The sequence below is a fragment of the Pantherophis guttatus genome, chromosome 6, assembly GCF_059756535.1.
Source record: "Pantherophis guttatus breed Tessera chromosome 6, ASM5975653v1, whole genome shotgun sequence".
NCBI lineage: Eukaryota > Metazoa > Chordata > Lepidosauria > Squamata > Colubridae > Pantherophis > Pantherophis guttatus.
This window is the reverse complement of record NC_142068.1, coordinates 55,300,017-55,327,902: the sequence shown is the minus strand read 5'-3', so window position 1 is coordinate 55,327,902 and position 27,886 is coordinate 55,300,017. Positions and strand designations below refer to the sequence as shown.

Here is a 27,886-nt window from a genome sequence, read left to right as displayed (position 1 = left end):
CTGCCCTATTTACTAACACGGGTGTAATATAACGCTGCTGAACCTAAAGCTCTATAATAATGTAGCCTCACCCTCCACCTGCTGCCTCCTTCCCGCTTCTCTGCGCCAGGACCATAAAGGCCTGCCCAGGAGCGGAGGAAAAAAGCCCGTTGCCTCCGGCGCAAGAAAATCTGGCTTTCGCACATGCTCCAAGAGAAGGCCGGGCATGTGCAGTAGCCTGGCAAAGAGGCTGCTCGGGGATCTCTCCCAGCGCCCGCCTCAAACCTCGCCCTCTCCGCTTGCATCCAGGTGCGAGTGGCGCCACTTAGCCGCCATCGGGGCGGAGGGAAAGTGGCGTTTCCGGGTGCCCCTCCGCAAGACGCCCCGCGGGCCGGAGAGGCGAAATGAGCGGCTCCGAGGAAGAGAAGCAGCTGGAGCTCCTCAGCAGCCTGAAAGAACAAGGTAAGGCTCCTCCAAAGCAGCCGGGCTTAGTTTAAAAACCGGCCAGGCTTGTGAGCGGCGCGCTTTCGCTTCTGCTCTCCTTTTCGGGGCGGCTCAGAAAAGCGGGGAAAAACGACGCCCAGGCGGCTTCTGTAGGCAAACGGGTCCCTTCGCCCCGGAACGGCCTTTAGCGTCTGAAACGAATGTCAGAATCCAAGCAGCCGTGACTCTGGTGACCGGCCTTTCAGGGTGGGGTGTCACCTCGGAAGCAGCAGACATGTGGATCCCATCTCAAGACAGCTGTTCGATGACCGGCCTGGTCCTACGCAGAGATCTGCTGGATCCAGATTTCTTATTCCTCTCCTTTGCGCTCTCTCTCTCTCTCTCTCTCTGTCTGTCTATCCCCGTGGGCCCGCACTGCAGGAAAATGTTGCAGTCCACCCACTTTCGTTTCTGAACGATTTAACCGAGTCTTAATTTATTTACTTGCTCAAGACTTATCAGTATTTTTGTGTGTGTGTATGTGTGCCGGCTGACCTGGCAGTAATAATAGATTCTATGCATTGGGTGGGTTTGGGATGAAATCCTATAGCATCTAGAAACACCTTCTCACTTTATAAGTCTTCCCTCTTTCAGTTGTAAAACCCTTCACAACTGAACAAAAAATGTCCAGGGAAATTACTTAAAAACAAAAATAGAACTGAATGTGTTTTAAGACTTTGCTTCAAAATGTAACACTTCAATAGATAATACATTCCTGGGTAGGAAATTAAATTTATATCATAACTTAGCGCTTAGCAGTTTTTAATGCTTGAGCAATCCAGCTTTTTTTCATGCTTTAGGCTACAACTGTGAAAATACAGCATCCTAACTTGTGAGTTTAGGGAACAGGCAGGTGCTTAAGGGAGATCATCTGTGTGCAGTGCTCACTCAGTGACAAAATGGTGTGACTGCAGACCAGCTGATCTCTTCTTCTACCTCAGATTGTTTGTGGGGATAGCAATGGAAAGGAATGGAGAGAAGCTATGTTCTCCTTAGAAAAGAAAGTAGTATTAATGAGATAAATTCACCAGTACAATTTCAGCATTTTCCCCCTGATTTCTTGCTGTCTTGTGAGAATTAAAATTCATTTTAGACTACTCTTCAAGGCAGTAATAACTCTGTGAGTTTCAGTTAGCCTATTCTGACTTGATGCTATGTCTTATTATGGCACTTAATACTTTAACAAAATCCATTCAAACAAATATAGACCAATAAACCAATGATGGGAACCGTTTTTAGCCTAAAATCTTAAATTTAGACCAACCACTGACATGAACCCCATACAATTTTTTATCTGGGATTTTACACTGTCTCTTAAGAAGCCTTCCAGCATCCAGATTCTCAGCTGATCCTATGTAAATCTGCAGGTGGAAGGGACAATTTCTTTTCCATAGTGCAGCGGGCTTCTCTTTTTAGTGCTGAGAAGATTGGATATGAAACTTTTCTGTTTTGTTAGTGCTGAAAGAGGGGTGCCTTTTCAAAACTCGGGCAGGGGGAAAGGCATAAGTATAGGAGAAGAGAGAAGACAGTTGTTCTCTTTCTGTTAAAAGTTGTGAAAAGATTAACCTCCAATGTCTTGAACTGAACTGTGATCTTTTGCAGACAAACTAATTGTTCTTCTAAGCTGCAAACTATGTCAGGGGTCCTTAACCTGAAATTTGCAGAACAGAGTCTCACAAAATAATTACTATAATGGTGTGGCCAAATATAAAAATTTATCAGTAAACAAGAAAGAACACTAGACTGCAGCTACCCATCATTTTCTTTTTAAGAATTTTTGATTTGATCAAGCATAGAGACACTGTTTAATTGGGTGCTTTGCTTTGCAGCCTGCTAGCTTCCCATTCCAGCCGCCATTCAGCATTCTGAGTCAGTTGAGATGCTCTACCTTCACCAAACTTTTTTGGTGAAATTTCTGGGAACTTTGGAATTTCTATGCAGATTTTGCCCTTGGGTGGATTTTTACATCAAGAACTGTAATCAAATAATATTTCCAGTTATTAATAACCTAAGCATAATCTAATACAAGAAGTTGTGCTTTGAAAGATTTCCAGATGGGAGCTTTTTATTGTGATAAAGTAATGAATTAAGTAGAAGAAAAAACTCAAGTAGAAGAAAAACTCTATAGTCAGTTAAATATCTTCTCCAAGAAGCTCCTTAAAGGTATAGGGAGTCCTCGGCTTGTGACCACAATTGAACCCAACATTTCTCTTGTTAAGTGAGATGTTTGTTAAGTGAATTTTGCCCCATTTTATTTCCTTTCTTGACACAGTTTTTATGTGAATCCTGTAGTTAGTGACACAGTTGTTAAATGAATCTGGCTTCCCATTGACTTTGCTTGTTCAGAAGGTGACAAAAGGTGATCACATGATCCTGGGACATTGCAACTGGCATGAATATGAGTCAGTTTCCAAATATCTGAATTTTGATCATGTGACCATGGGGACGCTGCAACAGTTGAAAATGTGAAAAGTGGTCATAAGTCACTTTTTCCGTGCTGTTGTAACTTTGAACGGTCACTAAATGAACTGCTCAACGGCTACCTGTACTGATCCAGCTTTACCCCTAGTGAGCATTCAGCCTGAATATGTGTGGCTCAAAGATAGGAAAATGTGTGGCCCAAACAAGAATTGAAGGACATTCCTGATTTCTGAGACATTATGTATTATATTTTTAATTTAATAAGGATAAAAATAAGAGAAGCCATTAAAATACAATATACATAAAACTGTGCAAGTTTAAAAAGAAAAAGGGTTATTGCACTCTAGCCAACATATCCATTAAGAGTTATCTTGCATTGCAACTTGTAAAATATCAAGTCCAGTTTAAGATATAAATATTAAACGATAAAGCCCATTTGCTACTTTGGAGAAGCAAATTGGAGAAGCAGCTAGGAGAAGCATCTTACCAGCGGCAACACTTCATTTAGGGAACTTTTTTGGAAGGGAAGTATGGTAGTCTCTCGTACTGGCTTCTTCAGATGTATCTCAACATGTATCTATTTACTCATACATGTATAGGATGGTCAGTGGTTCTAGGGCCAGCTTGGTCCGTACTATACATTTTTAAAATGAACATTATTTTAACATGTTGCTATTCTTTTTGAATAAGGGACAAAATGTGTTGTGACATCAGTATACAAAAGCCACAACTTCTGTAGTTGTGGACAACATTGTGCTGACATACATTCATAAGAGCAATGTTGAGTGTTGACCTTGATAGAGATAGCCATATCCTTCACCAAAGCAACAAAGGGAAAACATGACTTAAGTACAAAACAAAAAGAAGACATGTGTAAAAGACTAAGGCAGATACCTCCCAAATTCACCTGACCCCAGGGGGTGGGTGGGTGGAATAAAGCAAGTCAGACTTGCATGGTTCAATTAATAAAAGTAGTTTTCGCTGAGTACAATTGATTTCTTGGTTTGGTCTATATAGCAGGACTGACACACAGTGTCTGTGTATGATATCCCCATGTGTCTGCTATTTTGACACAATCTCAGTTGTAAGCCCATATTTATGGTGTGTATATAAAAAGGTTGAGTAGAATTAATGGATGTCAAACACAATTTTCATCACTTGGTAATTTAATATCTTACATGACTATTGTCAAAACTGCACTGTAATACATTCCATATATTTATGTGAAATATACGATAGAGTGCTCTTCAAATATATCAGAATACACTGCATAAATAATGCAGGATGGTTAATAGTAGATATCTTTCCTGAAAGTTTGCTTGATGTATGAACATTGGGTTTCAGAAGAATGCATTGGGTACATCATTCTCATCTTACTCTCATCTTACCTAATAGCTGGATAGGAAAGGTCCTAATCATGTAACCCTGGTACACGATTCATGGGCTTACAGGACAGAACACACATATTTGAATTGGAAAGACTTATTACCATCTCTATGATGATGTAATAAAATGATATTTCAGTTCAGGTCATTGAGGGTCGTATCAGGGTTGTGTTTGACCTCAGGAGGGCCAGGGGGGGACATGGCCAAGGTAGGTGTGGCCAGCTTGACATCACTCATGTTGGGGGCACTTGTGGCCCGAGCGCTCTGCCAACGAAAACGGGCTCCCAAGCTCCGTTTTCTGCTGGGCCTGCCTCCTGCAACAATCTGCTAGCGAAAATGGAGCTTGGGAGGGCCATGCGCGGCCCTCCCAAGCTCCGTTTTTGCTGGTAGAGGCACTGTGGACCAGATCTTTGCTGTTTTCAGGGAGGCCCCATGGGCCAGATCTAAGCACCCAAAGGGCAGGAAGCGGCCTGCAGGCCTTGAGTTTGACACTCCTGCCTTAATGACTTATGTTTCTTTTTCATATAAAATCTAAAGTAATCTTTGTAGCAAGTCTGCTGTTTTGGTTGATCTAGCTATTAATCAATATGAGGGGAAAAAGAAGGAAACTAGAAAGTACATTATTGTTAGAATTTATTTATTACTACAACTTTGTTTAAAACACTTTTTCCTATGATAACTTTGTTGGAAATGTTTTTTCTGCTTCTTCAGTTGACAATCGGTCTCTTTATTTGCTGCAATAACACAGAAAGTTTATTCAAAATCGAAGAGAGAGAGAGAGGCTGAGAAGCTTATCCTTTATAGACATTTATTTTATACTTTACAAGTAAAATTTTTGTTTTCTTTCAATGAGCAGAATTCTCAAGTTCTGCAAAGAGCATACATTAGAGAGTGGAGATAATATATGGATGATGGGGACAATTAAGACTGAGGCAATAGATGCAAACCAAAAAAAAAAAAAAGACCAAACTCCCCATACCGTAGTCAAGTGCTGGGTTGCTACCAGTTCACCCCAGGTCAGACGAACCGGCAGTGGCAGGCTCCGCCCCCCATCCGGATGTTTCTGGCATGTGCAGAAGCTTCTGTGCATGTGCAGAAGCGTCGCATGCGCCCACAAGCGAACTGGTAGCGGCTGAAATTGAAACCCACTACTGCCGTAGTCCCAATCTATTCCTTCTGTGCATGTTTACCATTTGTAAAACAAAATAAAAAATCTTATACCCAAGGACAAATCATAACATCATAACAAGTTTGATTCTACATATATTTTTGAAAAAAGAGCAAGAGATATGGGCTAGTTGTTTTGAAGTCATTTACTTGTGAGAGTACAACTTGTGAGAGAGATGTACAGCAGCCAGCCACCAACATCCTTAATGCCTCTTGGCTCCATTCTAACACTGCAGTTTGAAGAAGGTGAGGCATTTTTTTTTTATCAGAGAAACTGGGGAAACTGAGGTTAAAAAACCTCATGTATGGTGTTCTCAGTACAGATTGGGCCATAGTGATCTTATACGAAATAAAATAAAAACCAGAAGATACAATATACGCTATGCATTTTCCTTATATAGTTTAGTGAAGCTAAATACATCACTAATTGCATTGACCAGTTCATCTAAAATTCATATGTCATCTGAAGGATTCCATTTGTACATTATTTGGAGCATATAAATAACTAATAGTCTTCTAAGTCAGTTTTAGGAGCTCTTTTGAAAACAGGAGGACAGAATCAGAAAAGAAGGAGAAAAGTAATCAGAAACACAGTATAAAAATGCTATTGGACATGGGAAATGCTTATCCTGAACACCACAAACTCTTTTCATATACAGTAATTATACCTCAATGTATTTTAGGGGCCCATGAATTCATATGCACTCAGTTACAACATTTCTCAGTCTTTGGTTACCTGTAGATGTTATTTGGAAGTTTGGAAACTGCAAAACGGTAGACCTACTTTAGGATCTACATCCTCTTGTGATGATTCTTTGCTACATGAATGCATGGATTAGGCAGGTTCAACAGAGAGGATACCTAGGGTACTTGGGAAGCAGGCATTGTAACCAAAACCAGCACTTTCAATTAGATTCAGACATGTATCAACCAGTGGATCCAAAAAAAAGAAAAAAGATATATATATAGCAGCAGTCATCTACCGTAACCTGACTACTACATTTCAGAATTGGACCTTCTGACTCATTTTCAAAGGCATCCCCAGGTAAATTTATTACTGTAATCCAAAATGATAAGGGCATGAATTATTGTCACCAAGGCATTCCTGGGGTACATCAACCAGGATTGTGTGAAGGCATCATAGTTTTTATCTGCTTTTGCAGCAAAAGCTGCAAGTTCAGAAAAGTTCCTAAATTGTGTGTCTCCTTAGTCATTTAGAGTCCTAATATGACCTTTGGAACTACAGTACAATGTTTCTGGATAAGCAATAATTCTGTTTTCAAGGAATTTATCAGAGATTGTTTATACCTATATAATATATAGTCTCCTGAATCTGATTAAGACTTCTATAGTATCTCTAGTTGGACTTGGGATTTGCAGTTGAACATTGCCAGTGGTCACACAATCCTTTACAAGTTTCAGAATCCATTATACAAACAAAGTATTTCTTAAGGTTTACATTTTGTGCTTTTATTACAAATATCTAAGAAATGGGGAAGACCATGATTTGAAAGCCCCCACACAATTCTGAAAGTAGGTTCCTCTTTCAGAGCTATTTCCCCCTTTTCAGTTCAACAATTTAAGAATTTGGCAGAAATTTTCTAGAGGCAACTCCTCTATTTAAACTATATTATTTTTGTGCAATGTTCCCTCCTTTACTGTATTTGCTGAGTCACTTCATGACAAATAGTTTCTCAGTCTGTTATCTTGTTATATTTATTCCCTTCCATGATAATCGTTCCATATATATTACCATCCTACTTTTCAAAATAGTTGTCCATTGCTTAGTCTTCCATTTATGTTGTCATTTTGCAGCTTCATTGGCTGCCTGTACAATTCTTGCTGCTGAATATTTAGCTTTTAAAAATACATTAACTTTATTTTTTTAAAAAAGAATTCAAAATTTTAAAAGGTAATATTTGTATTTACAGAGAAAATGCATTTATTGACTTTTGAATGTTTAAATGCTAAATTTAATTAGAATAGTTATTTTGCAGGTTTACAAGTAAGCAATAGGATGGTAACTCTTAGATATGGAGTCATAATAGATATCTAACAGACTGATAAATCTTATGAATGAATAAATGTAAGAATGAATGAATGAATGAATGGCATCATTATCATTGTCTCTTCCTAGGACTCAGTGGAAGAAATTTACCTCAGTTTAAGTTTTTTAAAAAGAGGAATTGGTGGCTAATAGTATTTTCATACACAGTTGTATATCTCATGCATGTGTTTCAGCATAAAATTGGATAGCATATTCTACCATTTTTACATCAGCCCATGTACTGAGCTAACAACAGCATCTACTGAATTAAGCATAAGAGAATAACTCCTAGAAAGGATATGAAATCTCCAGGGATGTATAAGTTGAATGATTCCATGTGGGATCCCTTCCTGACTAAACTTTTTCAAAAATAGATAATGTTGTACTTGCCCACTGGAATAAATTGGATATAGCATACCCAATCTTCAAAAGGACAATGGGTAGGAAACTACCTGTGACCATCCAATTAATCTGCTAGATACTTCTAAACTTTATTCTTCTTCTAAAGTTTACTTCTTAATAAATGAAAAGATTGGGAAAAAGAATTATTTATTAGTTATCCAGAATAGGCAGGTTTTCAGAAAGGGCATAGTAAATTAAATCGCTGTATCATGAAGACCCTTATTCATAAATATAACAAACATACAAAGCAATTCTATGTTGCCTTGATTGACTTTCCCTCTGCCTTCTTTAATTGATAGCTCTCACCTGTGGGACAAACTAGTTAAGATAGACCTTGATAAATCCCTACTAAAACCTAATAATTGAACTATATTTTATTTATTTATTTTATTAGTCATATTTCTATGCTGCCCACTCTCCGAGGACTCTGGGCGGGTTACACCAAAGACAGTATACTAAATAGCATATTGCCCCCAACAATCTGGGTCCTCATTTTACCCACCTCGGAAGGATGGAAGGCTGAGTCAACCTTGAGCCGGTGAGATTTGATCCGCTGATCTGCTGAACTAGCAGTCAGCTGAAGTAGCTGCAGTACTGCACTCTAACCACTGCGCTACCTCGGCTCATACCAGGCAGCATAAACTAGGCCCACTAGGATCCTTGTTAGACCCTATTTCAGGGGTGTCAAACTCGTGTTGACACGGTGGTATCACGTGATGTATCACAACTTTTTTCCCCTTCGCTAAACCAGGCATGGGCGTAGCCAGCGTGTGACACATCTGGCCTGTGGGCCGTGAGTTTGATAGCCCTGCCCTATTTTATTGGACAGAAAAGGCAAACAGGGCTGTTTCTTTCTTGTTTGCTTCTTATTTAACTCTTACATTAATAATACTGCTAGTGGCTATGAAATCACAAAGTTTTTCTTCCTTTCACCTAATGTATGGAAAAATTAAGTGTTAGTGCATGCCATTGGCATGGCTCTTTATTTCCTATACTGAAATTGGCTTTACAAGATTATTGGCCATTTTAGCTGATTATTGTGAAATGAAAAAATTGAGCATAAATTATAATAAAACAAAAGTAATAGATCTGGCAGGAACAATACTAAATGCAAATAGAAAATTTACGCCCAACAAATAGAGCAGTGCTCTTCTTTTAAATGCCTAGATATTACCTTTCATAAATCCCTTACGTGGAAAACACATTTAAATACTGTCTTAGCAACTGCCCCAGTAGTGAAATCTAAAATTTGTTACTATTGGTTCTGTGGGCGTGGCTTGGTGGGGGGGTGATAATGTGACTTGGTGGGCGTGGCCAATTTTTTTTTTTAACTTTTAAAACTATTTTTTCTACAACCTCTCCGGCGAAGAGGTTGTAAAAAAATGCTTTCAAAAAGCTCTGACGATCCCAGCTGAGTTGCCTGATCAGCAGAGGCTTTTTTTCTTTTAAATGCCTCTGATGATCCAAGTTGAGTTGCCTGATCGTCAGGCATTTAAAAGAAAAAAAGCCTCTGCTGATCAGGCAAGTCAGCTGGGATCGTCAGAGCCTTTTGAAAGCATTTTTTTACAACCTCTTCGCTCTGAAGAGGTTGTAGAAAAAATGCTTTTAAAAGCCTTTGACGATCCCAGCTGAGCTGCACAATCATCAGAGGCTTTTTTTTTTACTTTTAAAAGCATTTTTTCGGCCGAAGAGGTTGTAGAAAAAATGCTTTTAAAAGTAAAAAAAAAAAAGCCTCTGATGATTGTGCGGCTCAGCTAGGCATGGGGGTGCCCAGGAATTTTTGCTACCGGTTCTTCGAACCACCCGCCTCCATCACTACCGGATTGGGTGATACGGTCCGAACCGGGAGCATTTGACCCCTGAACTGCCCCTGATACAATGGGCACTGTTTGGAGGTTTTTCAGTTCTAAATGATTCTAAAGATTGTGACCCTTATATTTAAAATATTCCAGGGCAAGGCCAGAGTCCAGATAATGTATGGGGCTGAGTTCTGGTGGTAGGATGAGAAGGTAATTGCCCAAATGGAATAATAATAATAAATTCATAAGGAAGATTTTTGAGTTTTCCCAGGGCTCCCTGCTATTTACTTAAGGGTGGAGATAGGGCTATTTTCCATTGGTATGAGAATGCATCTTGCATTGTTGGGGCACTTTAAGAAACTAGAAAGCCTTTAAGAATTCCACTTTTACAGACTGTATTTTCTCCATTTCATGGCTTGGAATTAATGGACCAAATTTTGTTGCCTGTGCTACAAATATATTCTCTACTTAACTTAACTTTGGGTTATTCCATGTCAAATGGTCTGGGGGTCCCTGCTTGACTATCATGGATTTCAATGAAATTTTGTGTAAACATGCACACGTCCCCAATGAACATTGGTAAAGTGTTTTGTGTGCTGATGCAATACTTGTGGAGATATAGGCATTTTTGTCACACAAAATTTCATCAAAATCTGTGATGGTCGAGCGGGGCACTTTTCTGAAAAGAGACCACTTGACATGGAATGACCCTTCAAGGAACAGAGAAAATATTAGAGATTGCTTTTTGAAAGGGATGGCAATAAAGGTGCCATGTAATACAATCATCCAAATTTTCATCTTAGTACTGTCACTATAAAAATATAGAAAACTTTCTCAGTACCTAGTAAATATTACCAGTGTCTCACTGACAAGGGTGTGTACATCTCTTTGCTCACTGACCATGTTCTCAGCATATTTTAAAAGAAGATTTGCAAGTGTTCTGTCAAACAAGGTTTTTGGCTATTGGTCAAGTGAAGGACTTTATTCTTACAATGTCCTCCACTGCCCCATTTACAAAGAGATTAAGCCAAATGATTGATGTTTGGTGATCTCAAGGGCTGATATTTTGAACAGTTGAACTATGTTCTTGCAGATGTGTCCAACTATTATCAACCAGGTTGTTACTGTTGCTCTGCTTTCATTTAAACTTAGAAGGAAATACTTCTTAGTTGTAGCTCTGGTTTTATTTTGTTCTTACATCTAATATTCTTATTATTTCATTTCACAAACTCACTACTTCATTATTTTATGGTATGTTATATGAATCCTTTGATAAACAATAGTGACTTTCAATTTATATGGAAGATATATATCAAAATGAAATTAGCTGCATATGGTTTCTCCAGTAAGACCATAAAAGGATAGATATGGTCAAGCAAAAAAAAAAAAAAAAGTACCAAAGAAGAGAATTCTCAGATTATAAAATTCCAGCAAGATATTAGTATGGTACAAAGGCAATATAAGTCTTAGATTCTGTCCTGTACTACCATGTTTCCCCGAAAATAAGACCCTATCATATATTTTTTTGAACCCTGAAATAAGTGCTTGGCCTTATTGCCATGCACTCAAAAGCCCGATTGGGCTTATTATCAGGGGATGTCTTATTTTAGGGGAAACACAGTACTACGCCAGCTATTGTCATTCCTTAACAAATTATATATATCAAATTTATCCTCCCCAGGTTTGATGTACTGTCTTCAGCAATCCTAAAGGTAGATAGTGAAAGATAGTGAATACCTCTGACTACAGGACTCCTATACTGCAGAAAATGTGTGACAAGTTCAACTAAACTGTAATTTTAATAGCGACTTATGTCAGGAGTAATTAGACCCCTCATAAAAGGACTGTCAAGCAGAGGTGATGTTTGGTGTATATCTTTTCTTCTAGCAGACCATAGAACCATTGTTACCCACACATTGGTCAGATTTTGCCCGGCAACTGTGAGAACACAGCAACAAATAACATCCAACATGAGTGACTCTTTAAAAAATAAACTTATAATTTTATTTTTAAATTCCTTGTCATTTATTTTTATATTGCTGTTTGGATCCTCCTTTACCACTCTGTTTACAAATTGTGAGGAATCTTGGGTGTATACACTGGTCTAACACTATAGTAAAATCTTAACTGAAGTTATAAAAACAAATATATTTTTTCTAAATGTATTGCTATTATTCCTCTTTGTCTTTATAGCTATTGGTGAATATGAAGATTTAAGAAAAGAAAATAAGAAAACAAAAGAAGAGGTTGGTACTCATTTTGACATGACTTGGTATTTTCATAATGTTTATTATCTACTGATTTTTATGGATCTTCTTGTTGAATATTTTATCTAAAGTTGATGAGATTCTTTCTGCCATCAAATGATATTCATATCAAGGACCATTTGCAGTATTTCAATACCATCCTGACTATCAACATTTATTCCTGATATGAGGTACAGTTATGGGCAGAAAATGCAGGTCCAAGATTAGAGGTATCAAATTAACACAGAGGTGCAACTACAGAAAAGACACACTTCCTAGGCATAGCTGGATGTCAATACCTGATTTATGAGAACCAGTGTGTGTCCTTCCTGCCCAATTCAATGGGATAGGTAGAAATAATGGAAGTAAGATGATCCCTCAAATGTTATGTCCCATGCCATATAAGGCTTTACAGGTAATAACCAATCCCTTGAATTACACATAGAAGCAAATTGGGAGTAGCAATGCAGCTAGGAGAACAAAGATCTACATAAGCTTAATGAGGCATACTCATAATTGTCTATGCCGCTGCATTCTGGATCAATTGAAACTTCTGAATATTCTTCAAGGGAAGCTTAATTAGAATGCATTGCGGTAACCTGTTCAGGATATAAATGAAACATGAGTGACTGTGTAGTAGCTCCCAATTCAAGAACAAGTGCAATTGGTCAACAACACAATGTTGTATAAAGGCTCCCTGACCCTTGCTGCCATCTGCTCTTTGAACTGGACCTGCAAGTCAAGAGGGACACCCAAACTGTACAAAGATTTTCTTGGAGGGGGACCTCATACAGAACGAAGGAAGGAAAACCACCAGATCCAGGAGACCCTAACAAATCAAAACAAATATGTCTAGCTAGGTTCAAGCCTGTTCTTCCCTATTCAGATTCCCATAGCCTCCAGGCTCTGAGAAGAACTTCCACAGCAACACTGTGGGTAGAGATACAGCTGAGTATCATAGGAGGCATCCCACCTAAGAGGACCTGTAGATCAGACCTGTCCCCTCCTATAAACACTAACTAGAAGTGACCTTGGAGGAAGGACTACCAACATAACATTATGCACCCAACTCCATAATCCTGGAGCTGGTCCGGAAGGATACTATTATTGATGGAATTGAACAGAACTAAAAAATCAAGAAGAGCAAAGATGATTACACTATTTTTATCCTTCCAGATGTCATCTCCAAGTGTGGTAATGCCATTTCAGTCACATACTCTGTCCTAAAATCCAACTGGTCCAAACAATCCACTTCATACAAAGCCCTCTAAAGCGACACGACAACTACCTTCTCAACAATTTTCCCTAAAAAGGGGAAGTTGGAGAAGGTAAAAATTGCCCCAAATGGGTAGGCCTGGGATGGCTTCTTAAGGAGGAGCTGTATGAAGATTCTTTGCTCTCTTAAGTATTGAACATATCACAGCATAACAAATCTATACACAATACTTCATTACTACACACTCATTCTCCAACAGTTGGCCTACTGCTCTGGGTCAGTTCCAGCCTTCTAGGTTTTCAAGTTGATGTGGCTCATAAACGTGTCTTTAATAATTAGTACTTTAATACTTAGTCTGCTAATACTCAGTCAAACAAAAGACTCGAAGTCTTTAAAGTAACACATACAGGTAGTCCTCGATTTACTATCACAGTTGAGTCCCAAATTTCTGTTGTTAAGTGAGATATTTGTTAAGTGAGTTTTGCTGTATTTTACGACCTTTCTTGCCACAGTTATTAAGTGAATTATTGCAGCTGATGTTAGTAATCTGGTTGTTAAGTGAACTTGGCTTCCGAATTGACTCTGTTTGTCAAAAAGTTGCAAAAGGGGATCCCCTGACCTTGGGGCACAGTAATGATCATAAGCATGAACCAGTTGCCAAAAATCTGAATTTTGATCACATGATCATGGGGATGCTTCAAAGGTTGTAACTGTGAAAAATGGTCATAGATCACTTTTTTCAGTGCCGTTGTAATTTTGAATGGTCACTGAATGAACTATTGTAAGTCGACGACTACCTGTGTACAGCCTTTGCCCTTATTCAAACACTTGCATGAATTGGGGTGAGGTGCTTTCAGTTTGCTTGCTCTTTTCTAGCTGCTGCCAAGCTCCAGGCAAAGCTCCAAACTAATTGGAATCCGTCTGACTCTGGGATATGCTTGCTCACCATGGCTGGTGGCCCCGGCAGTTGAATAAACATCCCCTTGCTTGCTTGTAATAGCTGCTATTACCATTTATTTATTTATTTATTTATTTATTTATTTATTTATTTATTTATTTATTTATTTATTTTATTCGATTTCTATACCGCCCTACTCCCGAAGGACTCAGGGCAGTGCACAGCCAAACAATAAAACACATCCATACAAAATTTAAAAGTAGAATAAAATCAAATTAAATAATTTTGGCTCCGACAAATTTAAAACCCTGAACTATTTAAAACCAATTTTAAAATTGAATGTATAAAATACTAAAAGATATTTAAAAATTAAAAATCTTTTATGAAAGAGGGAGAAAATTAGGCCAGGCCCGCCTAATGGTGAAATAATAAGGTCTTTAAAGCGCGGCGGAAGGTGCGCAGATCCGGGATCTTCCGTATCTCTGGGGGGAGCTCTTTCCAGATAGTAGGTGCCCCCACAGAGAAGGCTCTCCCCCTGGGGGCCGCCAGTTGACATTGTTTGGCCGACGGCACCCGGAGGAGCCCCTCTCTATGGGAGCGTACCATGGTGGCACAGTGGTTAGAATGCAGTATTGCAGGCTAATTCTGCTGCCTGCCAACTGCCAGCAGTTTGAGTCTTACTCGGCTAAAGGTTGACTCTGCCTTCCATCCTTCCGAGGTCAGTAAAATGAAGACCCGTATCGCTGGGGGCAATATGCTGACTCTGTGAACTGCTTAGAGAGGGCTGTAAAGCGGTATATAAGTCTATTGCTGTTGCTATTCTTCAGACATCACCTCTGCTTCTTCCTCAATAGGCCCTTTGTTTTTACCTTTCCTGCTATACACACCTTCTTTTCTCCCTCTGTCTCAGCATTTGCTTTTGTAAGCTGAAAAGACTGGGTGGGGTGAAGCTGCTCCTGGGTCAGCATGTCCTTGAAAACACCAGGGTGTGGCTCAATTAGCCAGGCTTGAATGTCCCTATTAGTGCAGTTCTGAGGGAATGGATGAATGCCTGAGGAGAAGGGGGGGAGAAGCAGCTTGTCTGCCAGCTACCCTAACTTTATTTATTGCCTTACAAAGAGCAGGCAGCAATCCCAACTTCTTTCTCTCGCAAGATGAACCGTTTCTTTTTTAAGGATGGCAGAACTATCCCCTCCGTCAAGGTTTTCCGCTTGTACTTCTCCCTAAGCATTGCAATGTACCACTTACATAGTTTACATAATGGATAGCTTTTCTATTGTGTTTATTTTATGCATATCTGCATTTTATGTTTTCTTAATGTTTCATTTCCTAATCGATTTGTCAGTTCCTTTTGTAAGACATCTCATGCTTTCCAGTTACGTATGCATTCAAATTACTGGATTTTTTTTCTGCAGTTTTTTTTTTATGTTATTCAATTTAGCTTTGAACAATTTTAAACGGCAAATGTGACTTCTTCAAAACAAGTACTATGGGCTTTTTTCTGTCACTGAAGGTTCAAACTTTTGTTTTGAAGAAAAAGCTATGGGTATTTCATCTGGAATATTCTCCTAATTAGGGATAGGAAGTTTTCCTCCTATTTTCTGTTGAAACTGTCCATACTATCAAGAAATCAATTAAAAGGGTGCTTTTTACAATGTCGGAATCAATATGTAAATTTCTTTTGTAACAGTTCTGTATTTTCATTTTGGCAGAGTTTAGCACTACATGCCAATAAAAGAATTTTTCTATAGTTTTTAATGAAGTTATCGCAAACTTTGAACAAATATAATAACTGAATTGCTCTGTTTTGGGGGATATTAATCATTTATTTACTTGAAACATTTATATGCCATATTAAAACCATACTCTGGGTGTTTTGCAACCAAAGGATTGTTGAAAAGAAAGGGGAGCTAAAGACTAGGTAGTACTTTGGCCCTTCATTGAAAAATGTATGACCCTCCAATGCTGCGTTTAGATTTTAAAGCAGCATTGGATTCCGTTGCATGCATCAAACTGGGGGAGAAGCTGTAGGCAATGTCAATTATCTGATGCATGTTATACCTAATACGAATGCTACATGAAGGCATGTTGCTCAATGTAAGGTGAAACCTCCAGGGCCATCTTGCTAGTACTAATGAAACCTGCAAGAGTACCAAATAAGGCTACATACTGGCACTATGATTCCAAGGTCCTTTCCAACTCTGTTATTCTATTCTAATGTTTATATTAACTCCATGGTAGGTCAACTCAACAACTCAAGACTTTCACTCTCCAAAACTTGCTGGGTACACTTTTCCATCCGACTGTAGCAGACAATACAGTGATATTCTCAAGGACTCTTATTGGCCTTCAACAGCACTAAGACCTCTAAGACAATGTTGCAAGGAAGACCTGCTAGAACCTAACTACTAGAAAACCAAAATTATGATAGTTGCTCAAAGGGTCCAAACTCACTTATGGAATTTTAGATGATCAGAAGAGTGAATAGTTTTCCTGTTTCAGATAGTTTACTCTGCCATCAGCAAGAAAGCTAACAATGGTTTAAATTGGCTCAAATTGTTTGGAGCCAAGCCAGCAGCATAGCTTTTTCATGATACTCACTTGGGTCCCTTTTCCAATTTTGCCTTCCTGGAGTTTGTACAATCAAAATTCTTAAGAATAATCCTTCAAGTCACTAGCTGTATCTCCAGTGCCACCCTGCAACTGGGGACAGGCCTCACTATGATAAAGGCTACAGGGACTTTGGCCATGCTTAGCTGTTGGTTGGGACTATTTCTCTTTCTCCTGGGTTTTACTCCCCCACCCTCCCCAACTATGAACAATGATTTCCAATCCGTGTAGATGCCAGGTAGTTGTGACTTAAAATTCATTCTTCTCCTACTTGGTTACAATCAAAACTCTTTACCATATTGTGCATAAGTCATATGTAACAATGGCCTGACCTAAAATTTCTCTCTGAGATCTGAGGTAATTTGCTTTTCTATGGCATACCTAAAACAACTAGAACTCTCAACTCACCAAGGGCCAAAAGTCTATGGAGATTCTCAATCATTCAGGTCATGATTGTCCCAAAAATGCTTTTCAAAGAACAACTGGACTTTCTTGGTTTCTTTTTTTCCCTTGAAAACATTTCACTTTTCATTCAAGAAGCTTCTTCAGTTCTTCAGGGGTAAGCAAAACATTTTCAAGGAAAAAAATTAAGAAAGTCCAGTTGCCTTTTGAGATCACCAAGGACCATTACTTTGGCATGATGTCACATCCTTCTTTCAGTGTGCTTTGGGAATGATACAAGAAGGCTCCTTTCTCCCTTGCGCTGCTTAGAGAGTCCATTGAATGGGTTAATCCTCATGTGATTGGCCAGAGACTGAATAAGAATTTGTTTAAACATACCTCCTCTTCCTGTCTAGCCCCAGTTCCTTACTCAGTCCGGCCTTTAGAGACTTTCTTTTTTTCTCTAGCTCCATTCTTTGGACTCTCTACTTTGCAGTTTCGAGGAAGCTTAACAATTTTTTCTAAAATTGAACCCTGACTGAAAGCCTGCTGAGTTACTGGCAGTTTGTGGATTCGCACTTGGCTGAGCGCCGCTCAGCTGAGCAGCGGCTTTGCTGGTGATGATTTGCATTGACTTTCCCCGCCATTGCCTCATTGACACGTGGAGTTCACAGCCTGCCGTTCGGAGGAGATCGCCGTACTGTAAATTGTCTGGGGAGTGTGAAGCTGTGTTGTCGGCTTCACGCTGCGGGGATCGAGAATAGCTCCGTGTTGTCAGAGCTCAGCTCTCCCTTGCTTAGCCCATTTTGCCTTTGATTCAGGAGCTGTTTTGCTGGCTCCAGCTTTGTTCGGGCTCGTTTCCAGGCACAAAAGGGGCTGTTTTGCCAGTTCTGCGCCATTTTGTGGCGGATAGTTTGGGCGCTTTCTAGAGCTGTGCTGCCGGCTCTGCGCCATTCCCACAGTAGTTTTAAGGCATCTGAGGAGTTGTTTTACCTGCACCGAGCTGCTTTGCTGCCATTTTGAGGCGCCTGAGGGCTGTGTTGTCGGCTCAGCGCCATTTTGGTTTCACACTGTGTGAGGTGTTTTCTTCCGGGACTGTTCTGCTAGCCCCGTGCCATTTGATTTCCAACTTCAGGCTTCCAGGAGCTGTTTTGGCAGTCCCACGCCTTTGTGGCACATTTTTCTAACCCAGTTGGAATTTATTTTGGCTTTACTTGTTGCAGCCACTAAGCCTTTCAAAATGGCCAACCACAGTCATTCCCCACCTAGGAGATCCAATTCTCCTTCTCAGCACGGGGCAGATCTAAGGTCAAGCACCTTACCAGGGCCAACACATCCACCGCTGCTGCTTCTTCCTCTGCAGCAGAAAAGGATGCCAAGAGAAGGCATCTGGCCCTAACCAAGCAATTTGACAAATCCAAAAAGCAGGCAGAAACCATCATACCACCTACCCCCCTCCCCATTTTCCCCTTGCGCTGTGTGAGAGTCCATACCTTCCCTTGTTGGGGGTCTAGGACTATTAACTCCTTTTCCGTTCAAGTTTCTGTTTCTTCAGATCCGGACTTCGTTTTAGAACTGGGGCTAGACAGGAAGAGGAGGTGTGTTTAAACAAATTCTTACTTTGGCCAATCACATGAGGATTAACCCATTCAATGGACTCGCACGCAGCGCAAGGAGAAAGAACCTTCAGGTAAGTCCAATGTTCCTTCTCAGAACAAAAATGCCCTTGTAACAATGAGGCGCATAGAAGCCATGCATCTTCCTCCAATGCTTGTTTACAACCATATGAACCTCATTCTACTATACAGCATCCAGGAGCCATGGCAGCAATTTGCATTTTCCTGTTCCTTTTGGAAATAAATTGGGCTACAACATGCAGTATTTTTTGATTCTGTGTAGGAGCACTCAACATTCATTGTAGAATGACATTTGCCTCATGGTTAATGCCAAACCTTATAGATTATTTTTGGCAATGCCCCTAGTTGTTCACCATGGAGTACTTTAAAACCTAGAAGCTTATGGTCTTTAATTTACAGTCAGTCCATAATATAACTTTTTATATTCTCTACACTATTTTATATCTTTGATACCTCTGTGTCTTCTTTTATTGACTGTATTCCTTTCCTATGCCTTATGCTGGTCTATTTCAATAATAAACATTGATTTGAGTTGGTTTAATTTGACTAAAGGCAGAGGAGGGCTATGGTTTAAGAGGTAAGTGGATTACATTTTATGTGAAGCTGCATATTAAGAGAATAAGCAAGAAATAATTATATCTATTTTATACTAGGGTTTGTAATTCTTCCTCCCTTTCTGTGTATGCTTTTTGATAGCTTCTGTTGTTAATAGAAACCATTTCTATTGATGGGAAGAGGATGCTATATGAGAGTACATTTTTAGCAGACTTTTCCCATTAAGTAAATAAAACCTGTTGATTTACAAAAAACTGTCTATGTATTCATGCCTTTCAGGTTATTAATTTGAATCTCTGACATGAATATACAAGATATCTTTTTTACTTCTACATATTCAAACATGTTTGGCTTTGTGTAGATGTTTTTGTGCATGTGAGTTAAGATTGAAGAAAGAATATTATGTAGGATGTACAGCAGCTGGCATCTTTAGATTTGATAGCCTTGACCATTCATTTAAATTCTAAGATACAAAGCGTCTTTTTTTAAACAAAAATGGTAGGCATTTACATTGTCATATAAATCTTAGTTGGGTTCTGAATGAAATGTTTTAATTCTAGCTGCTCTCCAAGATTGCATCTCATTCTGTTTTATTTTTATAAAGGAAAGGTGCAGGTTCCTAGAATTTCAGTTAAATTTAGAGTGAACTGGAAGAGTCGTAGTTATAATTTCAATCAAATAAAGTTATTGTTGTCTTGGGGTATTGGTGGTGCTATCAGCTTAAAGGTATGTGCAGTGGAACATGGGAGATGTTTGGCCAGGATTTTTTTTCCTGGGTTAAAGGAAGAGAAGTCAGGACAGCTGAGTCAAACTGAAATGACAACCCTAGTGAATGGAGGATAACTATTTATTGTTTTCATAATTTCATCCACCCTGCCACAGAAAGTGCTTTGTTTACGAAGGCATGGTATTCCAAAGAAAGTAGCATGAGGCAAATCTCTCCATGTCTCCATAACTATTTTCAAGGTTGACTCAGCCTTCCATCCTTCCGAGGTGGATAAAATGAGGACCCAAATTGTTGGGGGCAATATGCTGACTCTATAAACTGCCTAGAGAGGGCTGTAAAGCACTGTAAAGCAGTATATAAGTCTAAGTGTTGTTGCTATTTACAATCCAATTCATGTTCCTCTCACTATGGTTGTTCATATTTAGAAATACACCAAGAAAATCATGATTGTGAATGTCCTGCATCGTTGATTTTCCACTTATATAATAAATTTATAAAGATCGTGTTCACATTTAGCTTGATGAATGCTGGGAGTTGGTCCATACATCTTAAAGATGCCAAAGTTGAGAAACACTGCTGAGCCAATTACTAGGTTTTTTTTATTAGTGGTGGTAGGTAAAACAGAAGCAGTTCTTAAACAAAAGTCATTTGATTGCATGTTAGAGTGGGTGCAACACAAAGCTGTTAGTTATTATAAGTTATCTGAGATGGCGAAAAATAGGATAGCCAAGGAAGACTCCCTTTAAAAACAAGCTTAAATCCACTTATTTCAGAAAAAAACCATGCACCCCTTAACAACAGAATTAAGCCCAACAATGGAAGAATAAGCTTGTACTATTTACGAGATTGTAGGTACAATTTTTATATCACCGGAGCTTTACAGTCGGTACATCCAGACAGTCTGCTTGATAGAATTACATAGCATCCTAGTTATTACTCTCTCATGTTTCCCTACTTTTCTTTGTATAGAAGAAAGAAAGAGAAAGAAAGAAAGAAAGAAAAAGACAGAAAGAAAGAAAGAAAGAAAGAAAGAAAGAAAGAAAGAAAGAAAGGATGGAATAGCTCTGTATTGCATTTAATGGAACTCTCTACTAGAAGTACTCCTGTGAACTCTGTTGATAAAATACAAAAGTAAATATAAAGACATAATAAAGGCTGCTCTTAGTTTTCACGTGAAAATTATCCAAACTATATATATTGAATGTGAAAGAATTTGGGATATAGGATAGAGCTAAGTTTAAATGGAAAAATTCACTCTTAGCTATGTGTGGTTGGAGTTTGCATACATAAATGGCTAGAATCTTAGCTCTTATTCAAGACTTCGCTAATGCAACAGAAAATTACATGAATAGACAAGAATGAAGCTATTTGCAAGATTTGCCTATTGCTGCACATACAGTTCAAGGCCTATATATAAGTCTGGACTCCAGAATTTAAAATCTTAAGTTTTTTCATCTTGCATTTTCAAATCTGTGCATAGTTAAACTATTCCTTTGTTGACCTCGGAAGGCAGTGATCGGTGTTAATGTAACAATTTTGTCTACCCTGGAAATGGCTGTGTACAACTTCCCTACACTCCCCATACTAGCTTCTTCCCTAACACCCACTACTTTTCTTTCACATTTAGTTGTAAGCTGTTCTTGCAGTTTTAAATGAACTCCTTGTTTTGGTCTATTTACTGTCAATTGTGAGAAAGTAATCCTTTTTAATATGAAAACATTTTTTTCCAGTGTGACAAATTCAAGCAAGAAAGAGATGAAGTGGTCAAACAGCTGCAAGAACTGCATAAAGGTAAGGTTTAAATGAGCAAAAATCAGTTTAGTCTTTCCAGAGCTGCAACTATTTATGTTTAATGATCAGAGTTATTTTATGAGAAGTGGCAATATTTTTCTAGGTTTTTTTTTTTTTTTTTTTGCAGTTCATATACTTTAAAATCTACTCCCAGCACCCAAAATTAATAATGTGCAGGAGACTCTGACTTTTAGACTCCACCTTAGGCATGAAAGCTGGCTATGTGAGACTGGCCAGTCGCTCTCTTTCTCACCTCAAAGGGTTGTTGTGTATGGAAAATAGGAGGAAGCAGGAATATTAGATATGTTTGCTGCTTTCAGTTATTTATGAAATAATGAAAGCGAGATAAAAATCAAATAAAAGCTTTTCCAATTTCCATTGGTGGCCTTTGCATATAGACTATTTTGGGTATTTATTTTCCATCACTTGCTTTTATATATATATAAAGTTGGACTACTGCTATTAGATTTAGATCTCCAGTTTGTGTAGTTACACCCTGTTTCAAAATTGTCATCATGCCTGCCTAAATATACCATAATTGGGAAGGAAGGAATGCTGACCATTACCAATGTGTTACGTATAGATTGTTTTATGTTGGAGGAGGCAGTCATCAAAGTCCACTGGGATGACAGCATAAGAAGTAGTATCCTTTATCTCAGGGTCCCCAACCCCTGGTCCATGGACCGGCACTGGGCCACAACATGCCAGAAACCGGGCCATGCAAACAAGCAAAGCTCCATCTGCAGGGTACAGGCAGAATGAGAAACCACGTCCCCTCCGCTCTGCAGAAAAACCTCTCTCTACAGAACTGGTCCCTGGTGCTCGAAAGGTTTGGGGATGCTCCTTTACCTTGTTCTGTTACTAGTTGGCCATCTATATGTGCCACTTCCAGATAGGCATCTGCCTATCCCAGGGCCACTGAGCTAGGATGAAAGATCCATTCTACTCCAAATTATTTTCTCATAGCAGAAAAAAAAATGAATAAAGCATTTCTTAAAATGCTTTTAGTTACATTCCTTCTTTCTTCCAGATTTATAATTGTCCCTTCTGCGGAGCTGATAGCACAGTTTTCAAAAATGTTCAAAATCCTTGTTTGTTAAGCTTAAGAGTCCTAGCCCAATTTGACCCAGCTGGAGTTGATCCAAAGCAAATAAGTTCAAAAAGGACTACAAAAAAATAAATACTACTACAGAAAAGAATGTAGCCAGCCAAAGTTCCTGTACACGTGTAAATGTTTGCAGAACATTTGTTCTCCCCACAGTGGATTTTATCTACAAACATTTGCCTCTTGTACACTTGTGAAAGATGGTAGTGGATTTCTGCATTAAAGTCAGATCTGTTTGTATCTGCAAAGTCAAACCATATACTAATACATTGTCTAAAATGTTTAAGACTGACCGAAAATCTGTCTGATGTTTTTACAGGGCACAGCTCATCTTCTTAAAGATCTGTTCATTTATTTGGCATTTTCTTTGGCATTTTTTTGCCAAGGAGTTAGTTCCATTTTGCTAACTTTCTAATCTCCCGTGACTCGCAATTGGCATAATTCATCTAACGTAATGCGTCTTTAAACTCCATTAGTCTGGATAGTATTTCTTTGCCTGAGAAGGAGTGATTTATTTCTAAAATACCTAGCATATACATTATACATACAGTTAATTAAAATTTATATATTACGGATTACAAGCATTTTATTTGTTTTTACTTTTGCTTTCTTGCATCCATTATCAGCTTAATGGCTTCCCTATTTTTAAAACATCCAGAGTTCTGCTCCAATAGCCAGAAAGACCATTTTTTTCTTGTTAGCAGAAACTAAAAGCTCCTTTTTTTTAAAATGGATGACATTTTTCTTTCAAGGGGTTATGATGAAAAGAAACCTTTGTCCTTTGCTTACCCTTTGCACCTATTTTGATACTTTTTGATATGCAGTTAGAGAGGAGAAGAAATCCCACCCATGTCTCCTATCAAAAAAGCCCTGTTTGCTTATGGATTGAAAGCCCAGGGTTGCAGACTTCCTGAGCTTCACTGTTCCCTTTTAAGTCTGGTGATACAAAAACCAGACATCACCAGATTTAAAATAGGTATGATGCTGACTTCCTCTGGCACAAGGGATAAACATGTGAACAACTCACCCATCTTGCGAAACACCCAGATTTTCCTCTTATGAGACAACACTTCTATTGATCCAGTGTGGGGGTCTGAGGGTAACAAAACACAGCTAATGGGAGTGGAAAAGCTCTTGTGAATAGCTTCTTGAGAACGATGACAACAGTATCACAGCCTGTTATGCTTCCTCTCTGTCAGTATAGTGTGTTTTGTTGGGTTAATAATCATTTAAAAAAAAAAAAAAAGCCTAAGCACCTTGCATCTAATGCAGAGTTGTCAAAGGAATTTATGCAGCTCTTGTTTACCCTAGTTTATATATAGGCCATTTATGAAATGCCTCCTTCAAAACGATCCTAAACTTAGGCTATCACCCTAAGCGGCAAATATTTTCTAATTATAAGCCAAATTCCTGTGAAAAGAAAGGGAATGAGTATCACATATAAAAATACACAAATACCTTATGGCCTATTTGTATTTGTTATGATATTGGCAATTCATAAAGCAGGCATAAAATGTCAAGTAGCTAAGACTTAAAATTCAAAAGTAGTATTTGCTTTTGTAAAATGTCATAGGTTTCTTTTATCTGCCTCTTCACTTTTTTTCCTGATTCTTTTTTTCCCCCCTACCTTCCTTAAAAAAAAAAAAGACATGTCTTGTAAACATGGCAATAAATGCCAGGAATATTAGGATTTTACAGCAATAATGGAGCCCATTATTTAAATGACAATATAGAAGGCAATTATATTGATGAAGAGCTACATGGGCTTTGTGTCTGTGAATAAACTTGGCCTGTGCTCAGCTTCTATTTGTTCTCTCGGCATAAACACATATTGTGCCTGATTCCTGTTTAATGGGGCCCAGTTTGTATGCCAAGCAGCTGCATTTTAGGCCCTATAGCGTGATTTCATAGCTCTCTGAAAATTGGTTCTATTCAGCACAAGAGATAGAAGGTGGTGGTAAGGGAGGGGGACGCTTCACCACACAATCATTTCTTTTCAATTGGAGCCAGAAAGGTTGATGACAACATGACCATTGTGTGATAATGATAAGACCACTAAGGATCTGTACTTCTCATCAAGGCTTTCACACAACAGCAGATACAATTTAATTCACTGCTCTGTCAGCAGTGCTGATACCATTATGCCGTCTGTCTCCACAGTTATAATCACTGTCCTCCGAGAAATGCAGTTGAAATGATCTTGAACAGTCAAAGAAACTCTCAATTAAGGCTGCCACTTCCAATGTGTCAGATTGTGTCTTATGCACTTGGTACAATTTTCACTTCCAATCCTGTTTATTTACAATGTCGGCCAGTAATTACGCTTAACGTGCCATTTAGTGAGGGTGCCCCTGCCAAGGAGATTGTTGGGTGCTGCAGTGCCATTGAGTGGGAGTTTCTTGCAGTCAATGCCATCAGCGGCTTTTAGTCCCTGATGGGATGCGGGAGTAATGTTGATAATGCAAGTATCACGCTCATCAAGTCATAATTAGATGCCACTCAAATGTGCCACTTGTAATAACAGTGTTGATTCATGTTTTCTCGGTGACTGCAACTACTAATTAGTTAAGTGGTTTTTGGTTGGCCTGCATTTGCTGCATATTATTATTACCCCTGAAAAAATGTTGAGGTTGGAGAGTGTTCTGGCCATTTAGTGTTGCTTTATGAATTTTAATATCAACCTGAGAAGAACTCGGGACATCTTAGAAACTAGCACCTTTTCTTTCTATTTCATTTTTAAAGATTTTTTTTCCTCTTTGGAAATTTAATCATAATTGCAGGTTAACTAATCTTAAATGAACCGTGAGTTATTTCTAGGAGATAGATATAGATATATCTATACACATACGCATACACACTCAGAACTTTCTTTTAAATTCTCAGCTAACTATGGGAAGTAACCATAAAGCCTTCTTGGATAAAAACAACTGTCTTCTTTTTGGTCATTGATTTATATGTAAGAACAGTATGTCATGTGAACAATAGTTTCTTGTTCTGTTTATAGAGTTTTTCATAATATTTATGTTGCATGTATGTGATACAGAAATAGCTAATTGTGATTTTGTTGCACATTTCCCCAGTGCATGTTTTACATGTACATATTTTATATGTATAATACAGTAGTCATAATAAAGCAGTTTATTTTCTGAGCATAAGCTATCACTTTATACTTTCAGTTCAGAGGTAGTAATTTCCTTTATGCCACTATGCAACTAAACTCATACAAGTTAATTACAATGACTTAATAGATTTTACTTCCAAGTAACTGTGTATTTGATTGCAGTCTGAAACAAGTTGGCTGGTAACTTATTTTTTTCTTGCAATATGTGGCACAGTCTACTTGGGGCATTTTTTTCGTGTTGTGTACACTCTTCTCATTTGCTGACAGTATCTCTGCATGGCATGCATTGCTTATTCCTGTTCTTGGCTCATGGCACACAGCAAAAATGGATGGCCTGGGCTGACCTAATAGAAGATAAGCCTCTTAAAGTATGGGTGCTAGTGCCAAATCTTTTGCCACTGTGTTTTTTGATTACACAATCCCAGCATAGAGAATTTCCTTGGCTAGTTTTGGTTTTACCTTTTCTACCCAAGACACAACTGCCATGTGGCAATGCTCCAGGCCTAGCTGAAGCACAACGCATCTCCTTGGGTTAAGTCTGTTTGCTTTCATCTCTGTCATGGTACAGTGCCAGAAGCTCACAGAACTCAAAGCATAAATAATAATTATGGAGCGTATCATTGTTCTCATGTTGCTTTTAAGGCGCAGTTTTCAGCACTACTCCATACCTATGGAGCTGTAAAGGACTTGATTTTGAACATAACAAACACATAGGCATTGCAACTTCCAATAGCCCAAGAACTTCCTTAGGCTTGATCTAGAACAGGGGTGTCAAACTCAAGGCCTGTGGGCTGGATCTGGCCTGCGGGGTGCTTAAATCTGGCCCATGGGGCCGGCCTCGAAATAGCAAAGGCCTGCAGTGCCTCTGGCAACCAAAACACCCCGTGCCCCGTTTTGGCCGGCAGGATGCTGCAGGAGGTATCCGTCCGATCTCCCTCTCCCCAGGACGGCCCACAGAGGAGAACTGCAATGCTGATCTGGCCCTTGAAGAAATCCAGTTTGATACCCCTGATCTAGAATATAAGGACTGCACTGTAAAATTGGGCAGAATCAGGATACATTTGGGCAGGGGGAAAATGATACAGTGGTTGTAAAGGGTGAAATTTAGTCTGCAGAAGACTAAACCTTTCTCCATTCCTCTTGCCCACATTTAAAAGCTATGTGATGCATTGAGGTTCCAAAAGAGATGCTAGCAGGCTACAATTGGTATTTGAGCTGCATTTTTGCATCCTTGGTGCAAGAACACTTCTTCCTAACAGAACAGTTTTCAAATAGTATAATCTGGGTCACAGTTTGGGGCAGGAAGATTGACCTGTAACTAGATGTTTGCCTGTTGAAATGTTTTACATTTAAGTTGGTAGCAATAGGATATAATCACTCCTAATTGTGTACAGGATTAATAAAGCATTCCAGTAGATCTAAATGGGGAGAAATTCCAAACAGATCTTTTGACAGATCTAAATTCTGCTCAGAATATTTAAATCTTAAGAGAATGAGGCATCTAGGAAATGGAGAACACTTTTCCACAGTGTTTCAATTGAGATAACTTTAATTGTAGAAATGGCTCTAGCCATTGACTCAATTGCTCCTAAGTGACCTCTTCCTGATAGAGGTTGGTCAGACTTCTAGATTAAGGAACAGTAGAGAATGATGAGACAGGAAAAACAGGAGCTAAATGAGTCAGTGGAAGAAATCTTGAAATAAAATAGACCAACATCTGGATTAACATCTTGGCAATTTGCTGTTTCTCTGCCACAAGTACATTGGTGTAAAATAAACTTGCGATCCCGCCCCCCATATTGTATATGGAATTGAAAGATTTTTTAAAAAGAAGTCAGTCTGGCAGCCCAAAACACTTAGTGACAATTTGAAAATAAAAGCCAAAGAGAGAGTTTTAACATTCTTCCCCAACTACA

The 27,886-nt window shown here is 38.8% G+C and overlaps 1 protein-coding gene across 1 annotated transcript in view; it reads left to right on the top strand.

The window, feature by feature from the left end:
* The first annotated feature begins 224 nt into the window (after nt 1-224).
* The window catches only part of SHTN1 (shootin 1), an 81,842-nt gene continuing 54,180 nt past the window's right edge, over nt 225-27,886 (top strand). The window contains exons 1-3 of the mRNA XM_034440227.3: nt 225-441; nt 11,877-11,929; nt 21,684-21,744. Coding sequence (XP_034296118.2) covers nt 384-441; nt 11,877-11,929; nt 21,684-21,744 — 172 coding nt within the window. The 5' untranslated portion in view covers nt 225-383. The remainder of the gene's footprint in view (nt 442-11,876; nt 11,930-21,683; nt 21,745-27,886) is intronic.